The sequence below is a fragment of the Meyerozyma guilliermondii genome, genomic scaffold (genome assembly GCF_000149425.1).
Source record: "Meyerozyma guilliermondii ATCC 6260 scaffold_4 genomic scaffold, whole genome shotgun sequence".
NCBI classification, from domain to species: Eukaryota; Fungi; Ascomycota; class Pichiomycetes; order Serinales; family Debaryomycetaceae; genus Meyerozyma; species Meyerozyma guilliermondii.
Window position 1 is genome coordinate 243,564 of NW_001809797.1, and position 19,996 is coordinate 263,559.

Genomic DNA, 19,996 nt, shown 5'->3' on the forward strand with positions numbered 1-19,996 from the left:
GTACAATAGAAACACTTAAACATCTTTCGGCCTTTTCAACCCCTTTTCGTGTCCCCTCGTCGCTATCTCCAAACACTTTTCTTCGTATCCTCCAATATGTACATAATCAACTCCGTTATCGGACAACTGGCGCAAGCTGGAATTGTCCTTGACAAAAGTGTCCGGTTCTATAACACCCACAAAACAGGTTTTAATGCAAGTTTTCAATATTCTTTGAACACAAGGTTCATTTCCACTGAGTCTAAAAGAGCATGGTTCCATTGTTGTATAAATAACCGTACCTTCTGGAACTTCAGTGGAGTTTGATGCTTTGAAATATTTCTCGAGAGCACATTGCTCGGCATGGGTATTACCAGGTAACTCTCTGGAATGACCAGTTGCCAATACTTCTCCTTCATGAACTAATACAGCACCCACATTGAACTGAGTCTGAGTCTCACCACATTTCTCTGCTTCACTCAAAGCTAGTTCCATGAATGGACGATGAGAAGCAAGAGCCCACTCAGGGTACTCAGTTTTATAGGACCACGAATTGTCGGCGCTCTCATAGAGATAGGCATGAAGCCACAAGTCAAGATCATTGGGACCAGGGTCCGTATAGAGCTCAACATCACAGATTTCACATTTGGAGCCTGACAATATTTCTCCGTCACCTTGAGGGTGTATCCAAGTAGACGCAGCTACATCTTTGCCCATCCTATCGAGACGGGTGATGATGTCTTGTGTATCTTCAACTATTCCCTTTCCTAGATCTTTGCCCCAAACATAGGCATTGGAATAAATGGGATCGTTGGCAATGGCATGGCCTATATGTTGTAGATGGACTCGAATCTGGTGGGTGCGGCCCGTTAGTGGATAGCATTTGACAATGGAAGTATTGGATGCTGGATCGTAGGAAATACGCTTAAACTTTGTTTTGGCTTCTTTTCCGTTTTTGGGATCAACCATATTGAGTGTATGTTTGGGAGAGACAGTTTTGATGGGGACTTCAACGGTTATTTCCTCGCATGGAAATTTGCCAATGACTCGTGCAATATACTCTTTTCTCACCGTTCTATCTTTGATTTGCTGTACGAACTTGTCTGCTCCCTTTGGTGTTTTCCCAAGAAACATCAAACCACTGGTAAGTCTATCCAATCGGTTACAAGGATGTACAACTCTGCCAAATTCGTGCTGAAAAATTTTGGTGATAGTGTTGTATCTATACCTCCCAACGGGATGAACAGGAATTCCCAGCGGCTTGTCAATGGCAATCACATCGTCATCCTCATGGACGATTTTGATGGGCCGTGAGCTCACAGCTGGCTCGTGGCGATGGCATCGATGACTTATCAAGTCTCCATTTCGCACGATGCTATCGATATTAGCAGGCTTACGATTAAGTGTCACCAGACCTTCAGATATAGCCGCCTTGTAAAAGTCTTGATCTCGATCTCTGAACTCGTCACAAAATATATCAATGAGCTTTCTGTCTCTCCAACGAAGTTTGCAGTAGGTAAGATAGGTGAAGAAATATGGCAGAACTCTACGCAACCGACCATCCAAAACGTATCCTGCGCCCTCTGTTTCTTCTTCATGGATGGTTTTTCCCTTCTCTAGTGTTGTATCAGTTGAGTTTTCACCGCCAAGTTGGTCGTAAGCTGTCAATGTGGTGCGATCAATGGCTTGTCTCTTCATACGAAACCCTAAGGCATCACGAAGTTTTGGTGTTCCAGCCCTTTTTGATCCCGGTGGAGGCAGTTCTGTTTTTTCTTGTACAGAGGGAGCACTATTCTCGGGTTTGGGGGAACTTGAGCGACTCCGAGTGGTCATTGTTCGTAGTTGAAAAACCGGCTTTGGTTTGAGAACCATAAGTTCGCGAAGAAAGATGCGAAAAGGAAGAAGGAAGAAGGAAGAATGGGTGCAAAAAAAATTTTAGAAACATGGTCGATAGGTAAAGAAAGATTTTTATATTAGAGTCTATTATATTGTTCAATAACCTTTTTAGAGCAACCCCTGCTTTTTCAAGTCCAAATAGTCTTTTTTCGACATCACATTACCTGCCTCATCTTCGACCTCAACGGCATTCTCTCGCTCACCTTCCTCTATTCTATTTGCTCGCTTGATCTTCCTCCACAAAGATACCGCTTCGTCTATAGTACTGATGCTCTTGAAAAGTGGAATTGAGTCATCATCGACCCCAAGAAGTTTTAGTCCTTGTACGTGCTTCGCACCACCAAAGTGCTTGTTGTAGGCAACACGGCCCTTGTACGAAATGTTACCACACACCTCACAGTCATAGCTCCGGTGAAGCCCTTGCAACTTGTATAGCCAAGGTGGAATCGGGGTGCCATCTGCTCCTAGTGGCATATTGGCAAAAGCAGACTCTTCTCGGTCACTATCGGAATTATCATCTGAACCACTGGAGGATTGAACAACAGTATCTTCCGAGTCATCGTCGGCTAGTCCTATCCCTTCGATCTGTTTTTCTCGCTCAGTAAGCGCAGTCTGCCGATCGACATTGGTAATGGTGTTGGTCAATGTTTCTGCCAATGCTTCGCAAAGCTTACGAGCCTTGAACTCTTCGAACAACGATGACGAAACCTGACCATTCTCGCTGCAACGCTGGGTATTCTTCTTGTGTTTCTTTCCTGTTAAATGGGCAGTGAAAACCAGTTCTTTGGTAAAGTGCTTATCACACAGTTTGCAATACAAAGGGTCATTATTTGGTGGTGTTTCCGACGAAAATTGAGTTTTTATCTCAGACAACAAAGTGTCAACGTCTCTGAATGGATACTTGCGGCTGTAGAAGCTCTGCAAGTATTTTGAAAGATTTTGGACAAACACAATATACGCTTTGGGGTCTGCGTTTGCTGGTGCTTTGAGTTCTTTTAGTGCAACCAAAAAATCTCGGTACGAAATCTCTGTGAAATGCTGGTACTCGGCATGCAAATCTCTCAAGTCCAAGTACTTTCCATAACACTCTTCTGGGGAAAATAATGAGTCTGCTGTTAAATGGGCTGCAACCGCACTGAGTATATACTTTCGTTTTGTCTTTATTCTATTCTTTTTTGTGGTTGTAATGCTGGTTGGGGGAGCACTCGAGTACATCTTGTATAGCTCAGCTATGTCTTGCGGTGCTGATGGTTCTTTTTGTTGAATTTTATAGTGTTTAACGATCTTTTCAAGCATCTTATCGAACTCCACAAAGTCAGTGGAAGTATCTTCGATTCTTTTTAGCTCTTCGTCCACAGCAGGGTCGGTCCTGGCATCTATAAACGCCTTTTTCTGCTTTTTGCACTTGTCGAGAAAGTAACTAACCTCATGCTGTTGCTGAACTAGTTCCTTCAACGGCCGTTTTCGCGTTGAAAAAAGGTCTTTAACTTCTTCTGGACGGACCTCGGCGGGCACCACGTCTACGTTTCGACGCGCACGCTGTGCTATAGCATCCTCGATGATGTCGGACTCTTCCAAAAGTGACCTTTGGAGCTCAATGTAACCAGACATCGATTGCAAATGGAATCGAAGCCATCGCGAATTTGGGGTCGAGGGTCCTGCGCAGGAAAGCCGCTTGTGAACTTAAACGCACGCTAAATTGCGGTTAACATAACATTGTCATACACATTTATCGGGAACATATTTGTCCTTCACTAGCTATTTATCAATTTTTTTGCTTGTACCCTCGACCCCAGTGACACCAGAAGCATTTTATATTCAATCCAGTCAGTTTATGTTTCATGAATCCAGTAACCAATTCCTAGCCTCCATGTCAATTCCCATCTACTTATTCACCTTCAACGCCGGTAAAAGAAGAGCCAACGACGAGTTGGGTCGCCGGCTAGTTTCCACTTTTCCCCAAGAACCAGCGTCTATTTTTGTATTTGGACTCGAAGAAATGGGAACGATTATAGAGGGAGCCTACGGTCCGCTGTCCCGAGCGTGTCTCCGTGAGTATAATGATTTGTTTCTCGACGCCCTCAATGGCTTCTATGGAGAGGACATAGCCAGATTCCATACAGTGGGAATGGTTAGTGTTGGCGCCATTGGTTTGGTTGCGATAACTCCATACCCTCTGAAGTACACGCAGGTTCGTGAAGCTAAAAGTGGTTGCGGTTACGGCTACTCTTCCATGAAGGGAGCTGTTGGGCTTCGAGTCAAGTATATACCCCAGGGTGCAACTCAAGGCAAAGAAACAAGCGTGGAAATGTCGTTTGTCAATGCCCATTTAAGTGCATTTGAGGGGGATTATTACTACCAGAAACGAAACCAAAACCTCAATTTTCTCATGAGAAGTCTTGATTTCGGTGACGGGTATGGGTTTGTAAAGCCTGGATCGCACAGCTTCTTCATGGGAGATCTCAATTACAGAACCACCAAAAAGTTTTCCCCGGACTCAGAAGTTAGCAAAAAATTGCATTGCTTACAGGACCAGTCCCAGGCAACAAAAGACCTTCCTCGTAAGTTCCTTGCCCAATATGACGAGCTTACGTTGGGAATGAAAGCTGGTGACATGCTCAATGGGTTCAGCGAAGGTGAGATCAACTTCAACCCAACATACAAATTTGTGTATCCTACTGCCATCTACAGCACAAAGAGATCGCCTTCATGGTGTGATCGTATCCTCTACCAGTCCACATACCGTGCACCCATGACATCCAAACTCATTCGAGGCTCGAAAGAAAAGGTATTACTTGCTCCAGTAATCCACAACTACAATAGTCTTGATGTTTTACTTTCGGATCACCAACCTGTCTACTTGAACATTACAGTTCCGTTCCATCCTCCAGAACCTATAGTAAACGCATCCGGATTTCTTCAAATTCTACCCAGTGACAGAGAATCTGAAAGTTCGCTCAGCGGACCAACTCTGGTTTATATGCGACCCACTGCATTGGATCGGCTTATTCAACGACTTGTTCGTCCTACTGTCGATACCACAATTGCTGCAACTTTGGCTGGAACTACACAACCGCGGGGCCGTTTGGCGGTGCTTGGAATACTTTTGGTGATGTTTGGCTTGTACTTGATGAAGCGAGGCTAAGTAGGTTCTCAGAGCAAAAGTGACGTGCGGCGCCGAGCCTGAGATGCCCGTTGGTTGCCGCGAATAGGCGGCGGATTCCGCGGCTTGGTTTGGATCTATATAAGTGGATGAACCCCTGCATTTTTGTCGTACTGATGAGTATCAATAAAGAATTTGATGAATGAGTCGAACGGATGTAAGCATACTTGACATATCTGATGCATAGTTAACGTACCTTAAGCATACTCAATATACCTCACCCTGCACTCAGGTCACACCCAAGTATACTCTTAACGACTGATCAGAGACGTTAATTTCGGAATTTGCCAGAGAACCAAAATAGAAGAACGCTGATGTTCTAGTTCCTCGTTGTACTCCTTTCCTTTTCCACATCTTTTCATACCCCTCCGGTCTAGTCTTGCACCTGCCAGAAAAACGCCATACGTCGCACCTGCCAAATGCGGATTTTTCACTAGAACGCCGTTCATGACTAAGTTTCGCCGAGGTAAAATGTCGAATCCATAGGTGCACCTATAAGCAATGACCGAAGTTCGAGATGTCAAGGACACTCAAAGTGCGCTGACTCGTGATTTGGAGAGCATGTACCAGGCACCCATTTCTACTGAGATGGGCCGATGGGCCAAGTTTAAAGAGTCGTTTCGAAGACAAGAACAAGATATCGATGACATGGCTGGGTTGGATGATATTGAGCGTGCTAATCGAGGAGTGGCTAACGGGTCTCCGTTGGTGAGAGATTTGAAAAATCGTCATTTGCAAATGATCAGTATCGGTGGTTCGGTTGGAACTGGTTTGCTCATCGGAAGTGGTTCTTCTTTAAGAACTGGTGGTCCAGCTGCGTTGATTATAGCTTGGGGTCTCGTTGGTACCATGGTTTTCTCCACGATTCACGCATTGGGAGAATTGTGTGTGGAGTTTCCTGTGAGTGGAGCCTTCTCCAGTTATGCTACTCGGTTTGTAGATTCACTGTGGGGATTTGCCGTGGGCTGGAACTATGCCATAATGTGGCTTATAGTTCTTCCTCTAGAGTTGGTGGCCGCGGCGATGTCGATACAGTACTGGAACACCGCTATTAATCCTGTGGCATGGGTTGCAATATTCTACGTTTTCATTTTTATTGTCAACCTTTTCGGCGTGAAAGGGTATGGAGAAGCCGAGTTTTACCTTGCAATAGTCAAGGTGATTGCCATAGTTGGGTTTATTATTCTTGGAGTAGTCTTGGTTTGTGGAGGTGGTCCCAACCATGAGTTTATTGGAAACAGATACTGGAACAACCCGGGACCTTTTGCTCATGGATTCAAAGGTGTTTGCACCGTTTTCGTCACAGCATCGTATAGTTTGGCAGGGTCGGAAATGGTGGGGTTGGCTGCCGCAGAAGCTCATAATCCAAAGAAAGTGTTACCAAAAGCCATCAAGCAGGTCTTTTGGAGAATCTTTCTTTTCTTCTTCTTGTCGCTCACTTTTGTCGGTTTACTTGTTCCTTACGATTCGCCAGCATTACTTGGTTCAGGCTCACAAACATCGACTTCTCCATTTGTGGTGGCTATTGTGAGCAGTGGTATTAAGGTCTTACCCTCGATCTTCAATGCGGTTATCTTGATTTCCGTGGTTTCTGTTGGAAACTCAGCTGTCTATGGATGTTCCAGAACCATTCAAAGTCTTGGCGTACAAGGTCTAGGTCCGCAAATCTTGGGTTACGTTGATCAGAAAGGAAGACCAATTGCTGGTTTAGCATGTTCGGCAGTCTTTGGCTTGCTCTGTTTCTTGAGTGCCTATAAAAATGAAGGTGAAGTGTTTGCATGGTTATTGAGTATCAGTGGACTTTCCACCATCTTTTCCTGGTTCAGTATTTCTCTCTGCCATGTTCGGTTCAGATTGGCATTGCATCACAATAATAGACCCACTAGCGATCTTGCATTTACATCCGTGGTGGGTATTTGGGGTTCTGTCTATTCCATGGCGTTTTTGGTGTTGGTTTTGGGTGTCCAATTCTGGGTAGCTTTGTTCCCAGTTGGAAGTCTGGCTCCCAATGCCAAAAACTTTTTCCAGAATTATTTGGGAGCATTTGTCATTATTCTTTTCTACATTGGTCACAAGTTGTATACCCGTAACCGACGGTTATATTTGGCGTTGGGTGAAATCGACCTTGACACGGGTCGTCGTGTAAGAGATAAGGATGAGTTGGACTGGGAATTACAACAGGATGAGATGGAAAAGCGGCCATGGTATGTTAGAGTCATGAAGAGTATATTTTGAATCTTTATATTGTGCATCGTTAATATTTATACCAGTTAATTGTTTGCAGCCGTAGCAACGGTTCCGATGTTTTTTAGCCTTTTGTTTGTGTCACCGTTGGAGTCGAGCCTCTTTCTTTTAGGAATCTTCATTGGTCTTTCCTCGCCTTCGACATAAACGTCATTAGGGAGATCGTGAAGTTTGACATTTTTTATCTGTATCGCATGCATGTCTTCGTTATAAGTTGGCCAACCCTTGCATAGATTGAAAAATTCTGAACATGGAACTTGAATGTCCAAACTTTTAGCTCCTTTGATGTCAATGTCCAAGCCGATGTAGAGCTTTGTCAAATGCAAGGCTATCTCGTCGTTGGTGTATGTCTCTTTCGGGTTTTCTATTTTACGAGCTCCCTCTGTCGCTTTCTCACCCTTCAAAGTCCCGTATGATGATATGATAGTCAGCGCTTCATCTGCGGTTTTGCACACATAACCATCTTCGAAAGTCTTTACGTAGGGGTGAGCAATTGTGATACCCTCAGTTAATTCTAGCTTTTGAACTAGTATTCTTAATTTACTTTCAACCATACCGCTCCATTTGAGATGTTCTTCTGCAGAACCTTTCGTTGAGGCTACAACGCACAAGTAGAACTTGTATCTGAAGAAGAATTCATGTCTGGCAAAAAGATCTCCCCACTCTTTCTTTCCGATACTGATGTCGTTCATAATTTCAGCACCTCTTTTGAACTCGCTAACAATAATAGCTTGGGTCGAGCTAGTGATATTGTGGGTAGCGCACATTGAAGGATAAGCTGGCGTTATGACAGGCATACGGTGCAGACGATCGTGGGGGTATAAACGGGGATTCCATACCCTTACTTGTAATGGGCCATCTTCTATCTGCTTCAAGAGTACAGGCTGTGGCCAGCTCCATTGCGAGTAAATGTGAAAGAACTTTTCCACTATTACAGCACTTACAGCATTTGGGTAAAGCTGACAGATTCTCGCCGTTAACATTGCCCATGCCACACCGCCGGGAAATCCAAAAATGTTAGCATAAATGGCTCTCTGTTGTGCCCACATTTTGATACACCTTAGAGCGTGCTTGAAGACAGTTGGTTTAGGAACGAGTGTCAATATTTCGTCTGTAACACGTGTTCCATTAAGAGATCTGAGATCTTTTTCGTCTAGATTGCGCAAAAGATTTTTATCTCCCAACGTCAAATCTCTAGGAACTTTCCCAATGTCCAACTTGGCACATATCAAATCTATTGAGATACCCCCGAATTCGATTTTTATGATCGGAACGAACGCATCTGGAACGGACGCAATTTCTTCTAGTTCTGGCCGTTCTCTTAAAAGAGACTCAAAGACTGTGAAAAAGTCCGTACGATTCACATGTTTTGGTACCACAACCAATGTATCAATGTCTGACCCCGGGCCATATACTCCTAGACGATACGATCCATATGTGAAAATCTTTCCACCAGCATCTCTTGCCATTCCCTCGCTCATGTTCTTGTTCAATGACACTCTATATACAAACTCTTCAGTGATCTTCTGTAAAGTGTTCAAAACTTCAACTCTTTTCTTGGTGGCAGCTTCATTTTCAAAAGAGCCACGCTTCCGCAATTCCTTGATCAACGAATCATTTAAGCTCTTTTCTTTTGACGTAGGCTCCGCAGTGGAGATAGGCGGTGTAACTCCATACGTTTGATAGCTCATATCCTCATGAAGTTAATATGAGACATCTCTAATGAAATGGGGTTACCCGGCCATATACATTTGCCATCGTAACATGAAGACTACCACTGCTCCCTCTTATAGATACTCCACTCACACTCTAAGTAATAAGAACTCTTCTTGTTGAAACATATTGTAGAGTTACCCTTGGATTTGGCCAACAAGTTCCATTGTCACAAGATTGGGCCTTGCGCGCGCAATCAAAATTGAGGGGAGGACTGAGAGTGTATAAATTCAGGTTACTTGACTTGCTATCTAATGGGATTGACGTCAAAACTCGATAAGTTGAAATTGAGATCACTGCATGATAGCAGTGGATCTTCGGTCCCATCTTCAACTCAGGAAGGGTCCAAAACGACGCCGGCGAAACCGGATGATGCTTCAGGAGTGAACACAGACGACATAGATGAGATTGACAACGAGGGGCAATCCATTTTATCAGGCATTATAGCCCAGTTGCGGCCAGGGTGTGATTTAGCGAAAATCACCTTACCTACATTCATTCTTGAGAAGAAGTCAATGCTAGAGAGAATCACTAATTTTTTCCAAATTCCAGATGTATTATTTCAAGCTAATGATACTGAGGATGAGTTAGAGCGCTTTTTATTAATGGTTAAATGGTATTTGGCTTCCTGGCACATTGCACCCAAGGCAGTGAAGAAGCCATTAAACCCTATTTTAGGAGAAGTTTTCACCTGTTACTGGGACGATCTTCCTGACGGGAATGAAGCTTTTTACGTTTCCGAGCAGACGTCTCATCATCCACCGAAATCCTCGTATTTTTACTTGGTTCCTAAGAGAAAGATACGTGTTGACGGAACCGTAATTCCTGTTTCAAAATTTTTGGGAAACTCTTCGGCAGCCATGATGCAGGGGTGGGGTCATGTAACTTTAGGAGAATGGGGAAATGAGGTTTACATTATGAACCAGCCCAATGTCTACTGTCGTGGAATTTTGTTTGGCAAGCTCAAATACGAATTAGGAGATCACATGATTATCAAGTGTCCTAAAACTGGCTATGAAGCCGACATTGAATTTAAGACCAAAGGTTTCATTGGAGGTACTTATGATGCTATTGATGGTTCGGTGAAAAAATCCAATTCCTCTGAAGTGTTATATAACATAACCGGAAAGTGGAATGAGGTCATGTATTCCAAGAATTTGTCTACAGGGAAAACCGAAACATTCTATGATACTTCCAAATCCGTACGGTATCTTCCAAAGGTTAGACCGTTGGAAGAGCAGTTTGAATATGAGTCTCGAAAGTTATGGGGTCCTACAATAAAAGGGTTAAGCGAGAGGAACCATCAGCTAGCTACTGAAGAAAAATTCAAAGTAGAAAACGAGCAGAGAGAACTTGCCAAGAAAAGGTTGGAATCCGGTGTCGAGTTTCATCCAAGGTTGTTTAGGGCCGTTGATGATAAGGATATGGGAAATGAAGATCTTGAATTTATGATTTACAAAAATTTCGATTTGAAGGAAGACCCCGAAGTTTTGACCGAGAAAGTGTTTGAAAGTGTACCTATACTTCCAGGACAATCTCCTAAAGGAGAATTCAACATGCCAGCTTTTGAGAAAGCGATTTAATCATTTATAAGACTTATATAGTAGTAAAGTGAGGTGTCACGTGTCGAATTTATCGTCGCAGAAAAATGCGCTAGTGTTAAAAGGAAGTAGAGGTTGAGGGCAAAATGGAGGATGCTGATTATGGGGCCCTCTTAGCATCAGCTAAATCTCCACAGTTCAGTCTTTTTGATTGCATTCACGACTTGCAGTACCACATATCTAACATAGGTGTCCTGCATTTCTTGGTACAACGATTGTATCACTACAGTTACTTGGACTTGGAATTCTACATCCCACAGTTCATTCAAATTCTCGTCAGTTATGAAACCGATTCAATGGCACTACAGGAGTTTCTTCTAGACTACAGTAAAAGGTACCCTCATTTTTGCCTTGTAACATTCTGGACTTTGCAAACCTATATCTTCGAGTTGAAAGACCACCGAGAGTCATACTCATTCCAGATTGTAAGAAGTTTCATCAATGAATTGCAGGAACTAATGTTTTCTAACCGCTCTATTGGTGAATCGCTGAGGTCCGGTAGTAGATCAGAATTCAGGGAGAACTTTCAGCCGTCTTTAATTCTATGCGGGGCTCTCGCATCATTGATCGCAATGCCTGAGAGTAAAGATTATATCAAGCCAATAGTTGTTTCCCAGAGCAAACAGCAAAAATCATTTTTGTTCAAATTGGCAAATTTTCACAAGGCACTCACGAAGAATTTGACAATCAAAAATTCCAAACTTCTAGCCGAGGTCGATGCGGATGCAGATGACGATGTCATGAATTCTAAACCGGTGATAGGAAAGCTTAATCGCACTAGTACTGAAAAAACAGCGTCGCAGCGCAACCTGTTGAACGAGAGACTATATCGCACATCTGACTCGTTGGAAATGCCCAGGGATCTGACCGATAGTGAGTATCACTCTGAGCCACCTTTAAAAATCAACACTAGAATTGTTTCAAAAAACTCAAGACGAAAAGTCGTGAACACAGCTTCGTCAGATCAGCTTACACATAACTCGAATGATGACTTGCATCTTCACTCGCATTCAATGCCTGATCTTCGCGATGAAGAGAAAAAGCCCTCACTTGATGATCTTGCCATAACCCCAGTTATTTCCAATTCTTCTTCCATATCCTTAGTTTCAATTGACCAGCAGGATGTGAAGCCTAAGAGAATTAAGACACCCACATTAATTCCGGAACATCAAGTGCAATATTTACATTCAAATTACTTCAAAAAGGAGACTGAGTTCATGATGGCATTGCAGAATGTTTCGATGAGGTTGTCACTAGTTCCAAAAGAAGCACGCTTAACAGCTCTCAGAGCCGAGCTTTCCATTATCAATGATAAATTGCTTCCATCAGAAATTGATATTCCGCAATTGTTACCTGCTAGCTCTCAACTAAACAGAAAGTTTCATAAAATCTTGAGATTAAGCGTCAACGAGACTTGTGTCCTCAACTCTGCGGAGAGGGTGCCCTACCTTCTTCTTATTGAGTATCTTAGTGAAGAATTGGACTTCGATCCAAGCTCTAATCACAACAGGGCAATAATTTCGAGCCGCGCACAAAGTGATCAAGTTTCTGCATTCCGTTCCCAGAGTGCACTAGATAATGCTTCTAAAGGGTCTTCAACTCCTACATCAAATGTTGATGAAAGTTTGGAGGAGGCCGATCTTGGAGATATTTCAGTCGTTTCCTTGTCAAACGAAAGATCGTTTTTGGCTAATCATCTAACTTCCAAGCAGACTTCTAATTTGAGTAAGAGCCTTCGAAGACCAGTTGTGCTCGACAACCTCGATGAAGAACACACAGAGGGACCATTCGCAGAGGAAGTGACATTGGTCCAAGACCCTTCGGTAACGAGGAGCTTATCGACGCAAATGAGGGTAGCAGCTGTCATGCTTCAACAATTAGAAAAGTCTGGTAAAGCAAATTCTGACCAGTCAAATGCCATCAAAAAACGTATCATTGATTCGATGAAAGCATTACAGGACCAGTTTGATGGTTTCGATTACGACCAAATCAAAGAGCTAAAGTCAATCAACCACGGTCATACCTTGGGGGATGCTGGAGAACGTAAGTTAGAGAACGACTTCAAATTAGGGGAGGACTGGCTCACCAAGAAAAATCGAATTAGACAAGCAAGCTCGTACGGCCACCTTAAAAATTGGGATATTTGCTCAGTCATCGTGAAAAATGGTGACGATTTACCCCAAGAAGCTTTCGCTTGTCAGCTAATTTCCATTATATCAAATATTTGGAGGAATGAAAATATCGGCGTTTGGACGAAGAATATGAAAATTCTTGTTACCAGCGCCAATTCTGGGTTGGTGGAGACAATCAACAATTCAATGTCCATACATTCGATAAAGAAGTCGCTTACAGAAATTTCAATCAATAATGGCTCAAATCCAAGAGGCAGAGTTGCGTCCTTGAAAGATTATTTCCTCAAAGTATATGGCAATGAGGACAGTCAGTCATTCAAAACAGCTCAGAAAAACTTCACCAAAAGTTTAGCCGCATATTCTATAATATGCTATGTTCTTCAGATAAAAGACCGGCACAACGGAAACATCATGCTAGATAACGAAGGACATATTATTCACATTGATTTTGGATTCCTTCTATCAAACTCTCCCGGAAGTGTTGGTTTTGAAGCAGCTCCTTTTAAGTTTACATTTGAGTACACAGAAGTTATGGGAGGTATGGATAGCGCAAATTTTGAGTTGTTTAGGCAATTGTGCAAAGAAAGTTTCAAAGCATTGCGTAAGAACTGCAATAACTTGATCAATATCGTGACTTTGATGCAGAAAGATTCCGGACTTCCTTGCTTCAGAAACGGCGCGCAGACCAGTGTGCTTTTAAAGCAAAGACTTCAACTTGATTTGACTGAGGAAGAGTGCGATAATTATGTGGATACAGCCTTAATTGCTAAGAGTATTGGTAGCATATACACCAGGCTATATGACCAATTTCAACTCTTAACACAAGGGATATACACATAATTGATGCTTCACTATTTATCTTGCATATTAGGTCTCGGGCTCGTAACCTGCACCTATTATGAGGCGAATGCAATACTTAACAAGTTATACATTCTTCATTCCTGAACTCGAGTCATACGTCAACCGCCATGTCCTCAGAGGCCATATTTCTGATGACTTTTGAATTAAATATTGAGATGAAGCATAATGATACCACTGGAGTGACGAAGGTGACTAGTGTGGGACATCTATTGTCTCCTACGAGCTTTCCTATACTATCAACTAATGCGTCAGATTGTTCGGCTAATATAAAGTTTTTATCGACCTGTGAAAAGCTTTCTAATGTTTATTCTGGTGGTTACAGGACGAGAAATCGTTTTATCGTTGCACGTACCACTTTTGCCACAATTATATCCAAGGGCCGTCACATTGAGAATAAAGACGTTTCCAGAGTTTCGTCGACAGTAAGTATAAGAGAATATGATGATAGTTTGATGTACTAATCTAGCTTTGGAAAAAGAGTAGCTTTACTTTGAGAGATTACTTTGAATATTTGGCAAAACTTGAAAAGACTTGGTGGGAGTCTTCAAGAAGGAAAAAAGAATACAAGTCGGTAAATACAGCATTCGATAAGCTATTCATACCGTATACTATATTATGTTCGTCATCTTATGGTCTTGTATCTTTCGCAAGAACCAAACCAGCGCCTTTCTCAGTGATTAAGCTTGATTCCAATTTCAAGATTAAGAAAAAGAAAGCTGCAAAATCGAAGATCAAAGTTCTTCCTAGTTACGAGCTTGGCTTGGCAACTGAAGATGTTTTCTTGTGAGCCCCCCAAATGTGGACGCCCGGACTTATCAACGAAATTTGTATGGTCGCGCAGATTTACCTTGCAGTACCACATTTGCAAATCCGGGCTTAATAAATGTAGGAAACACATACATGCAAAAAACAAGGCTAAATGAATTCAGAAGCAAATCTGATTGTCAATGCTAGCATTTTATGCGAGGAATTAGCAGCACTTACTGCCAATTACAATGATTGTGTCCCTACCAAACCTGTCTCCTCCCATAAGGGCCCCGTACTTGAAATATTCAAGAAACTGAAAGAACGATTGGCAAATGTAAGTAACTGAATAATAACGGCAAAACTTTACTAACTTCCAAGTTTGCCTTCCTTGACTCAAATGATCACAATCTCAACTACGGCATTAGCAATTTGATCGACAAGATTTATCACAGGTATTTTATGAAAGAGATGTTGTATGAGGATCTGGCACAAGCAGGTCATTCATTCAAGTTGTCAAAACTTTCAATCACCGTCTGTAGATCATCAGGCAACTTCACCAAGGATGTAAGTATAGTGTCTTAGTCTCTTGCGATAAATTGAGTGTATTCATCTCTACAAGCCATTGTAGGTTTTAAGGGTCCCTCTTTACCTTGCGGGGAATATTGTCGCCTGATAACAGCTGTATCTTGAGCCTCCATGCTTTTCTAAATTTATAAGGGACTCCTCGCTGAGCTGCATACGGTAACACCCAGCTTAGATTTTGAAGGCTGTGATCGGCTTTGGCACATTCAAGAATTAGATTGATTAGCTCGATCAAGACAGATCTTGATACACCACTTTTGTATCCTAGGCTTTTATGCACTTCTCGGAACTCTCTAAACAACTTTAGTTTGTCTTCATTGTCCAAATGAGGAGCTTTAAGAATGCCTGACATTATCATGCTCATAATACAGTTATTCAATTTCGCTTTGCAGCTTGAATGGTCCCGCAATAGCTCTATACTGTATCTTGGGTCATTTTTGACTATTATGTTGCAAATGTAACCTTTTACTGTACTTGAATCGAATGTCAAGGACTTCTGAATATCTTTGAGAGTGGTTATCCTTGAGCTCACCAGGATCGATTCGTTTCTGACAATAAACCGCATGACCTCATTCAAAAAGCATCTGGAAATGTAATCTTTGAAATCAGGAGAAATACTGGGCATGAAGTCACCTTTTTTCAATACCAGCTGTACCGTTTCAATACTTTGAACACGCATTTCTCGGCTCAATAGTGAAACGAATTGTCCAATCTCTCGGATTCGGTTATGAAATCGAGCTTTGCTCAGATATGAGGCATCCAGTAGCGGGTCAAGGTGAAATATATTAGTGGTGCTCAAGTTCAACGTCTTAATGCAACTTGCCAAAAGCCTGCTGAAATATGCTTCCGCGAGTGTTGAATCGATGTTAGTTTGACAGAGAAGTGTCGCACGGCCCAACTCAATCAATGGTTTAGGATCAAAATCCACATCGTGTGTAGCAACTGTCTTAAGTAGCTCATACGTAAAATTAACATTGCTTCTGTGGTCTTTGATAGTGTGCCTCAAAATGATGCCTGCTAAATTGCGATCTCTCGTTTCGCTAAGAATCTGCAACAAATGGGAGTGTTTGGAATTGGGCGAGTCAATTAGTAAGAGATTCACGAAGGCGCTGACAAGGTCTATGAAGGCCCTCTTATCTCTTCCCTTTTGCTTCGACATGAGAATTGACTGGCATAATCTCTTACCTCTTATATCAATCTTGATCAATCTTACCATAGCCGTTGTCAAAACGTTCTCCGTTATTGTGTGCCATTGTTCTTTGACTGCAGTATATAACATGTTGTCGTTTTCGTTGATCATACGCGAGCATAAGGCCGTCATTATGTGTTGTTTTGCTTGGTGGTCACCACACATTAGTTTTGATTTGTATACTTGATACAAATATGTTAGATCTGAGTTCTTATTGTGGAGAAAAAGGAAATCCACAACATTGACGCAGAGCGGACCTGGTAGTTTCCAGCCATTGCCTGATAAGTGAGGTTGTAGATACACTGATGGCTGAAGAAACCTTGACCAACCAGGTACTTTCGTCAAGCAAGGGGTCGATGCTATCTTGGCTACCGCTTGATTCACCTTTTCCGGTGCTGGCCCATTAGCGATTATATCATGGCATATATCTCTCAAAAGATTATAGCATGAAGAAGATACGCATCTTCTGTCTGAATGCGAACTATCTATGACGCTAAGCTTCGTCTCCTCAACTGCTTTGCCTGTTTTGTGAAATACGGTATCTGCTATCATTGAAAAGACATTTGGAGAACACATTGTTCGAGCTGAAATAATGAACTGAACGATCCCGTAAAAAAAGTCCTTAATTTTGTCCAATTCCTCAAGAACTATGGCGACGTATTCATCTATCTGATCTAAGGTTGAAATCTCCGTATGCCTATTGCGCAAACACTCATCAAACATTCGATGGAACGTTAGGCGCCTCAACACGAGAATTCTCACGTCATCTTCCAATGGAACATCGATTCGGTTCAAGTAGTACAAATATAGTTCGGGATTGATCAAGATGGGATGGTAGGAAAGCAATGTCTGGAGCTTGTTGTAGTCGTCTAAAACATTTTCAAGATCTAGTCGAATTTTTGGGTCGAGCTGTTTTAGTAGGTGGTCTTTTTCCTTGGAGTCAGACTCGTTTATATCTCGTGCTTCCAAGTTGTCTATGAGGTGTTTCCCTTCCAGTTTGATAAAGTCCAATACCATGGTGGAGATTTTTTGACCTATGGGAGCACTGGATTCTTTTTGTGGAGGTTCCAGAGGATGCTGATGGCTATTTACATGAGGTTTTTCAACAGCTGGAACTTTGGAGTAATGGCAGGAGGCATATAGGAGTCTTGGTATTCGATTGAGGTTGTGCCATCGAGTAGATCGTCGCCATAAAGCGTACATATTGTGGGGTTATTGCTAGTGAAGTAGATGAGAAATGCAGGTAGACATATGAAAAAAGGCGGTTTGAGTGTAGTTGATGCAATATTAAGATTGGATTCGTAATTTCCGTGCTCGGTTAATGCAAAAGATGATCGAAACAGCCCCAAATCGAAAACAAAACGGTGGTTAACTTGACTGTCAATGAATCTATCTGAACTCTTCGCAGCGATTTTTTAACCCCAGACACAGAATTTCGCGTACTTTGAAAGGTTTCAAATCTGAGTGCGCCAGCATGTCAAAAGTTATCTGGAATAATGACATCGACGCATATAACCCCCAGGTGATGCCTCTCTCGGTGGCACGCAATATTGCCAAATACTTGCCCATAAAGGACCTATTATCGTTTGCTCAAGTATCTCGAAATACCTATAAAGCTGTTCGAAATCACAATCTATGGGTTGGAAAACTCAAGGAAATGAACTTGTGGAACACTGCTATTGATCCTGGAGACGGTCATATCGTGCTCCCACGAGAATTGTCGAATCCTTTGACTTGTATGGACACAATCTACAAAGTACCAAAGCTTGCACGGTCACAAGTAATCTCAATCTACAAAGCATTGGCCACGTATTATTACGATTTGGCCTCTAATAAACCATACGACAAGCTAAAATTGTTCAAGGACTTTACCACGCCTCAGCAGCAGTCTCTTATTCTCCGGAATTTGCTCCGCTTCAATAATATAGACTACGACGACGGCTCACGAACAACCATCAGAGACAAAATTAGCCTTTTAATCGAGATTTTCGAGAACGCTCTTCTACGTGAGCTTGAGATCCACTTTGATCTCGGCGACTACGAAAAGGCTGGCAAGTTTGTAGACGTACTTGTCGACTTACAAAATGACCAAACCATCATTGATTTTTTCATTCAAAAGACAATATTGGACAATAACGAAGGTATGCTCAATCTGGAGTCGTTCGACGCTGAAAAGGCTTTTACAATTGCCGACGACGAGGCACTTCTGTACACTATCAACCCACAGTTTTTCGATGATATAATAGAGAAGATAGCCGAGATCTTCAATAAAGAAGCAGAGATTATAGATCAATTGTTTCCTCCAAAAGTTCCCATGATGTTCAAGGTTTGCGAGGAGCTTATTGCAAACCACTTGACGGACATTTTCATATCTATCATCGAAGCGTCAAGGAAAAAGAAGTTATATTTAACAATGTGTCCGATGCTATACGAGCAGTTGACAACTACTCTCATAACAAAATTGAAGCCATGCGAGAACATGGGTCCCTCATACGGTCATTTGGTTAGAGAATTGATCGATATGGCGTATGAGTCCGTGGCAGTGGAGTATATGCGAGAAGAATTGCTGGTGTTTCGTAACAATGCTCAAGAGTGCATTGACGAGTGGAAAGCCTCGATTATCAAGCGAGAGGAAGAAACCACAAACAACATTTTGCAGCACGTTCGTTTGGAGTCCAAGAACGATTTGTTGACGAGTTTTCGAAAAGTGTTCACGATAACGGGTTCATCCAAGACAAATGCTGAAACTGAAGAAAAGGAAAACTACTCAGAAGTGCAGGCAAAGGTGAAGATCCTTTCCGAAAACATCAAACTGTTGGGTACCACACTTAGTTTGGAAGTTGCAACCACCATACTCAATGATGCCAAAATCTCCCTCAATCATCTTTTAAAATTTAGAGACTATACCATTGCAGCATTACGCAACGATTTCTTTGCTTCCATGCAAGAACTATTTATTACCGCCATCGAGGCGATTGGAAACGACCATCTCAAGCCAGGATTCGACAAAGCCCTTCGTTACTTGGGAACCTACAGCAGCTCCAAGGTGAAGGAAGTTGCGAAAGAAACCAATAATATTGTTGGACAAGAAGAGCCTCTCATTCTCTTTTACGAGCTAATCAACATGGCCGATTTGATGATCCAAATGATAGACATTTTCTACAAGCAAGAAATGAGAGCTAAGAAGATCATTGCCCATGAAAACTCTATTCTTAACCCTTCGCTTCAAAAAAAGAACAAGTTGGAAGGTGTTGTGGATAACTATGTGGCCACAGGATTGAATATAGGTATCGAAATTCTTGTGGCACAAATTGAAAATACCTTCCAGAATGAGCGCACAGCTGCCGATTACGATCCTCCTCCCAATTTTGTATTTGAAGGTCCCACAAAGGCTGCTAGAAAAGTTGTGGATATCTTGGATCAAAATTTCGACGTCCTAGTTGACTGCGCCGAAAAGTCGGTAGTGGAAGTCTTTCAACAGGAAATTGCAGAACGGTTCTTTCAGGCAATTGTGAAATCGCTTAAAAATCTGGTGGTTTCTGTTTCTGGAGCCATCAATGTGATTGCTGACCTCAATCTCTACTATGATTTCATTCTCACTCACATTAAAACTAACAAAAAAATGGTGCTTCCATTATTCCAATCTCTAAAGAAAGTTGGAAATCTCTACTTGATTAGCGGAGAAGATTCCAAAGCCATTGGTAAGCTTGTGAGTGACTTATCCAAATTCAATGGTATTTTCAACCAAGAGGAAATCTACGAGTTTGTTCAGAGACGTAAAGACTGGTTGGTGGTGAAAAAAGACGTCGAAAAGGTAATGTATGGCTTGGGGTTAGGAGACTGTCTGATTGCATAGTGGGTGTATGGGTGTGTTTCTCGATGAACATCA

At 42.2% G+C, this 19,996-nt stretch overlaps 9 protein-coding genes across 9 annotated transcripts; 5 read left to right on the forward strand and 4 right to left on the reverse strand. All coding sequences in view use genetic code 12, as the record gives it.

Moving 5' to 3' along the window:
• Positions 1–15: 15 nt before the first annotated feature.
• PGUG_03398 (bifunctional DRAP deaminase/tRNA pseudouridine synthase) lies at positions 16–1,851 on the reverse strand (the record flags this gene model as incomplete). Its single annotated transcript, XM_001483967.1, has 1 exon — positions 16–1,851. One exon carries the CDS (start codon positions 1,849–1,851, stop codon positions 16–18), a length of 1,836 nt encoding a protein of 611 aa, XP_001484017.2.
• A 132-nt stretch (positions 1,852–1,983) lies between these two features.
• Positions 1,984–3,486, reverse strand: PGUG_03399 (SF3a splicing factor complex subunit; the record flags this gene model as incomplete). The annotated part of the gene is made up of 1 exon (XM_001483968.1): positions 1,984–3,486. One exon carries the CDS (start codon positions 3,484–3,486, stop codon positions 1,984–1,986), a length of 1,503 nt encoding a protein of 500 aa, XP_001484018.2.
• Positions 3,487–3,709: 223 nt separating this feature from the next.
• Positions 3,710–5,020, forward strand: PGUG_03400 (phosphoinositide 5-phosphatase; the record flags this gene model as incomplete). Its single annotated transcript, XM_001483969.1, has 1 exon — positions 3,710–5,020. The coding sequence occupies one exon, from the start codon at positions 3,710–3,712 to the stop codon at positions 5,018–5,020; it is 1,311 nt and encodes a 436-aa protein (XP_001484019.2).
• Positions 5,021–5,539: 519 nt separating this feature from the next.
• On the forward strand, positions 5,540–7,273 carry HIP1 (Hip1p; the record flags this gene model as incomplete). The annotated part of the gene is made up of 1 exon (XM_001483970.1): positions 5,540–7,273. One exon carries the CDS (start codon positions 5,540–5,542, stop codon positions 7,271–7,273), a length of 1,734 nt encoding a protein of 577 aa, XP_001484020.2.
• A 35-nt stretch (positions 7,274–7,308) lies between these two features.
• On the reverse strand, positions 7,309–8,973 carry PAP1 (polynucleotide adenylyltransferase; the record flags this gene model as incomplete). The annotated part of the gene is made up of 1 exon (XM_001483971.1): positions 7,309–8,973. One exon carries the CDS (start codon positions 8,971–8,973, stop codon positions 7,309–7,311), a length of 1,665 nt encoding a protein of 554 aa, XP_001484021.2.
• Positions 8,974–9,249: 276 nt separating this feature from the next.
• On the forward strand, positions 9,250–10,578 carry OBPA (oxysterol-binding protein related protein; the record flags this gene model as incomplete). The annotated part of the gene is made up of 1 exon (XM_001483972.1): positions 9,250–10,578. The coding sequence occupies one exon, from the start codon at positions 9,250–9,252 to the stop codon at positions 10,576–10,578; it is 1,329 nt and encodes a 442-aa protein (XP_001484022.2).
• A 104-nt stretch (positions 10,579–10,682) lies between these two features.
• PIKA (1-phosphatidylinositol 4-kinase) lies at positions 10,683–13,568 on the forward strand (the record flags this gene model as incomplete). The annotated part of the gene is made up of 1 exon (XM_001483973.1): positions 10,683–13,568. The coding sequence occupies one exon, from the start codon at positions 10,683–10,685 to the stop codon at positions 13,566–13,568; it is 2,886 nt and encodes a 961-aa protein (XP_001484023.2).
• Positions 13,569–14,967: 1,399 nt separating this feature from the next.
• Positions 14,968–17,310, reverse strand: PGUG_03405 (uncharacterized protein; the record flags this gene model as incomplete). Its single annotated transcript, XM_001483974.1, has 1 exon — positions 14,968–17,310. One exon carries the CDS (start codon positions 17,308–17,310, stop codon positions 14,968–14,970), a length of 2,343 nt encoding a protein of 780 aa, XP_001484024.2.
• A 271-nt stretch (positions 17,311–17,581) lies between these two features.
• RCY1 (Rcy1p) lies at positions 17,582–19,963 on the forward strand (the record flags this gene model as incomplete). The annotated part of the gene is made up of 1 exon (XM_001483975.1): positions 17,582–19,963. The coding sequence occupies one exon, from the start codon at positions 17,582–17,584 to the stop codon at positions 19,961–19,963; it is 2,382 nt and encodes a 793-aa protein (XP_001484025.2).
• Positions 19,964–19,996: the final 33 nt, after the last annotated feature.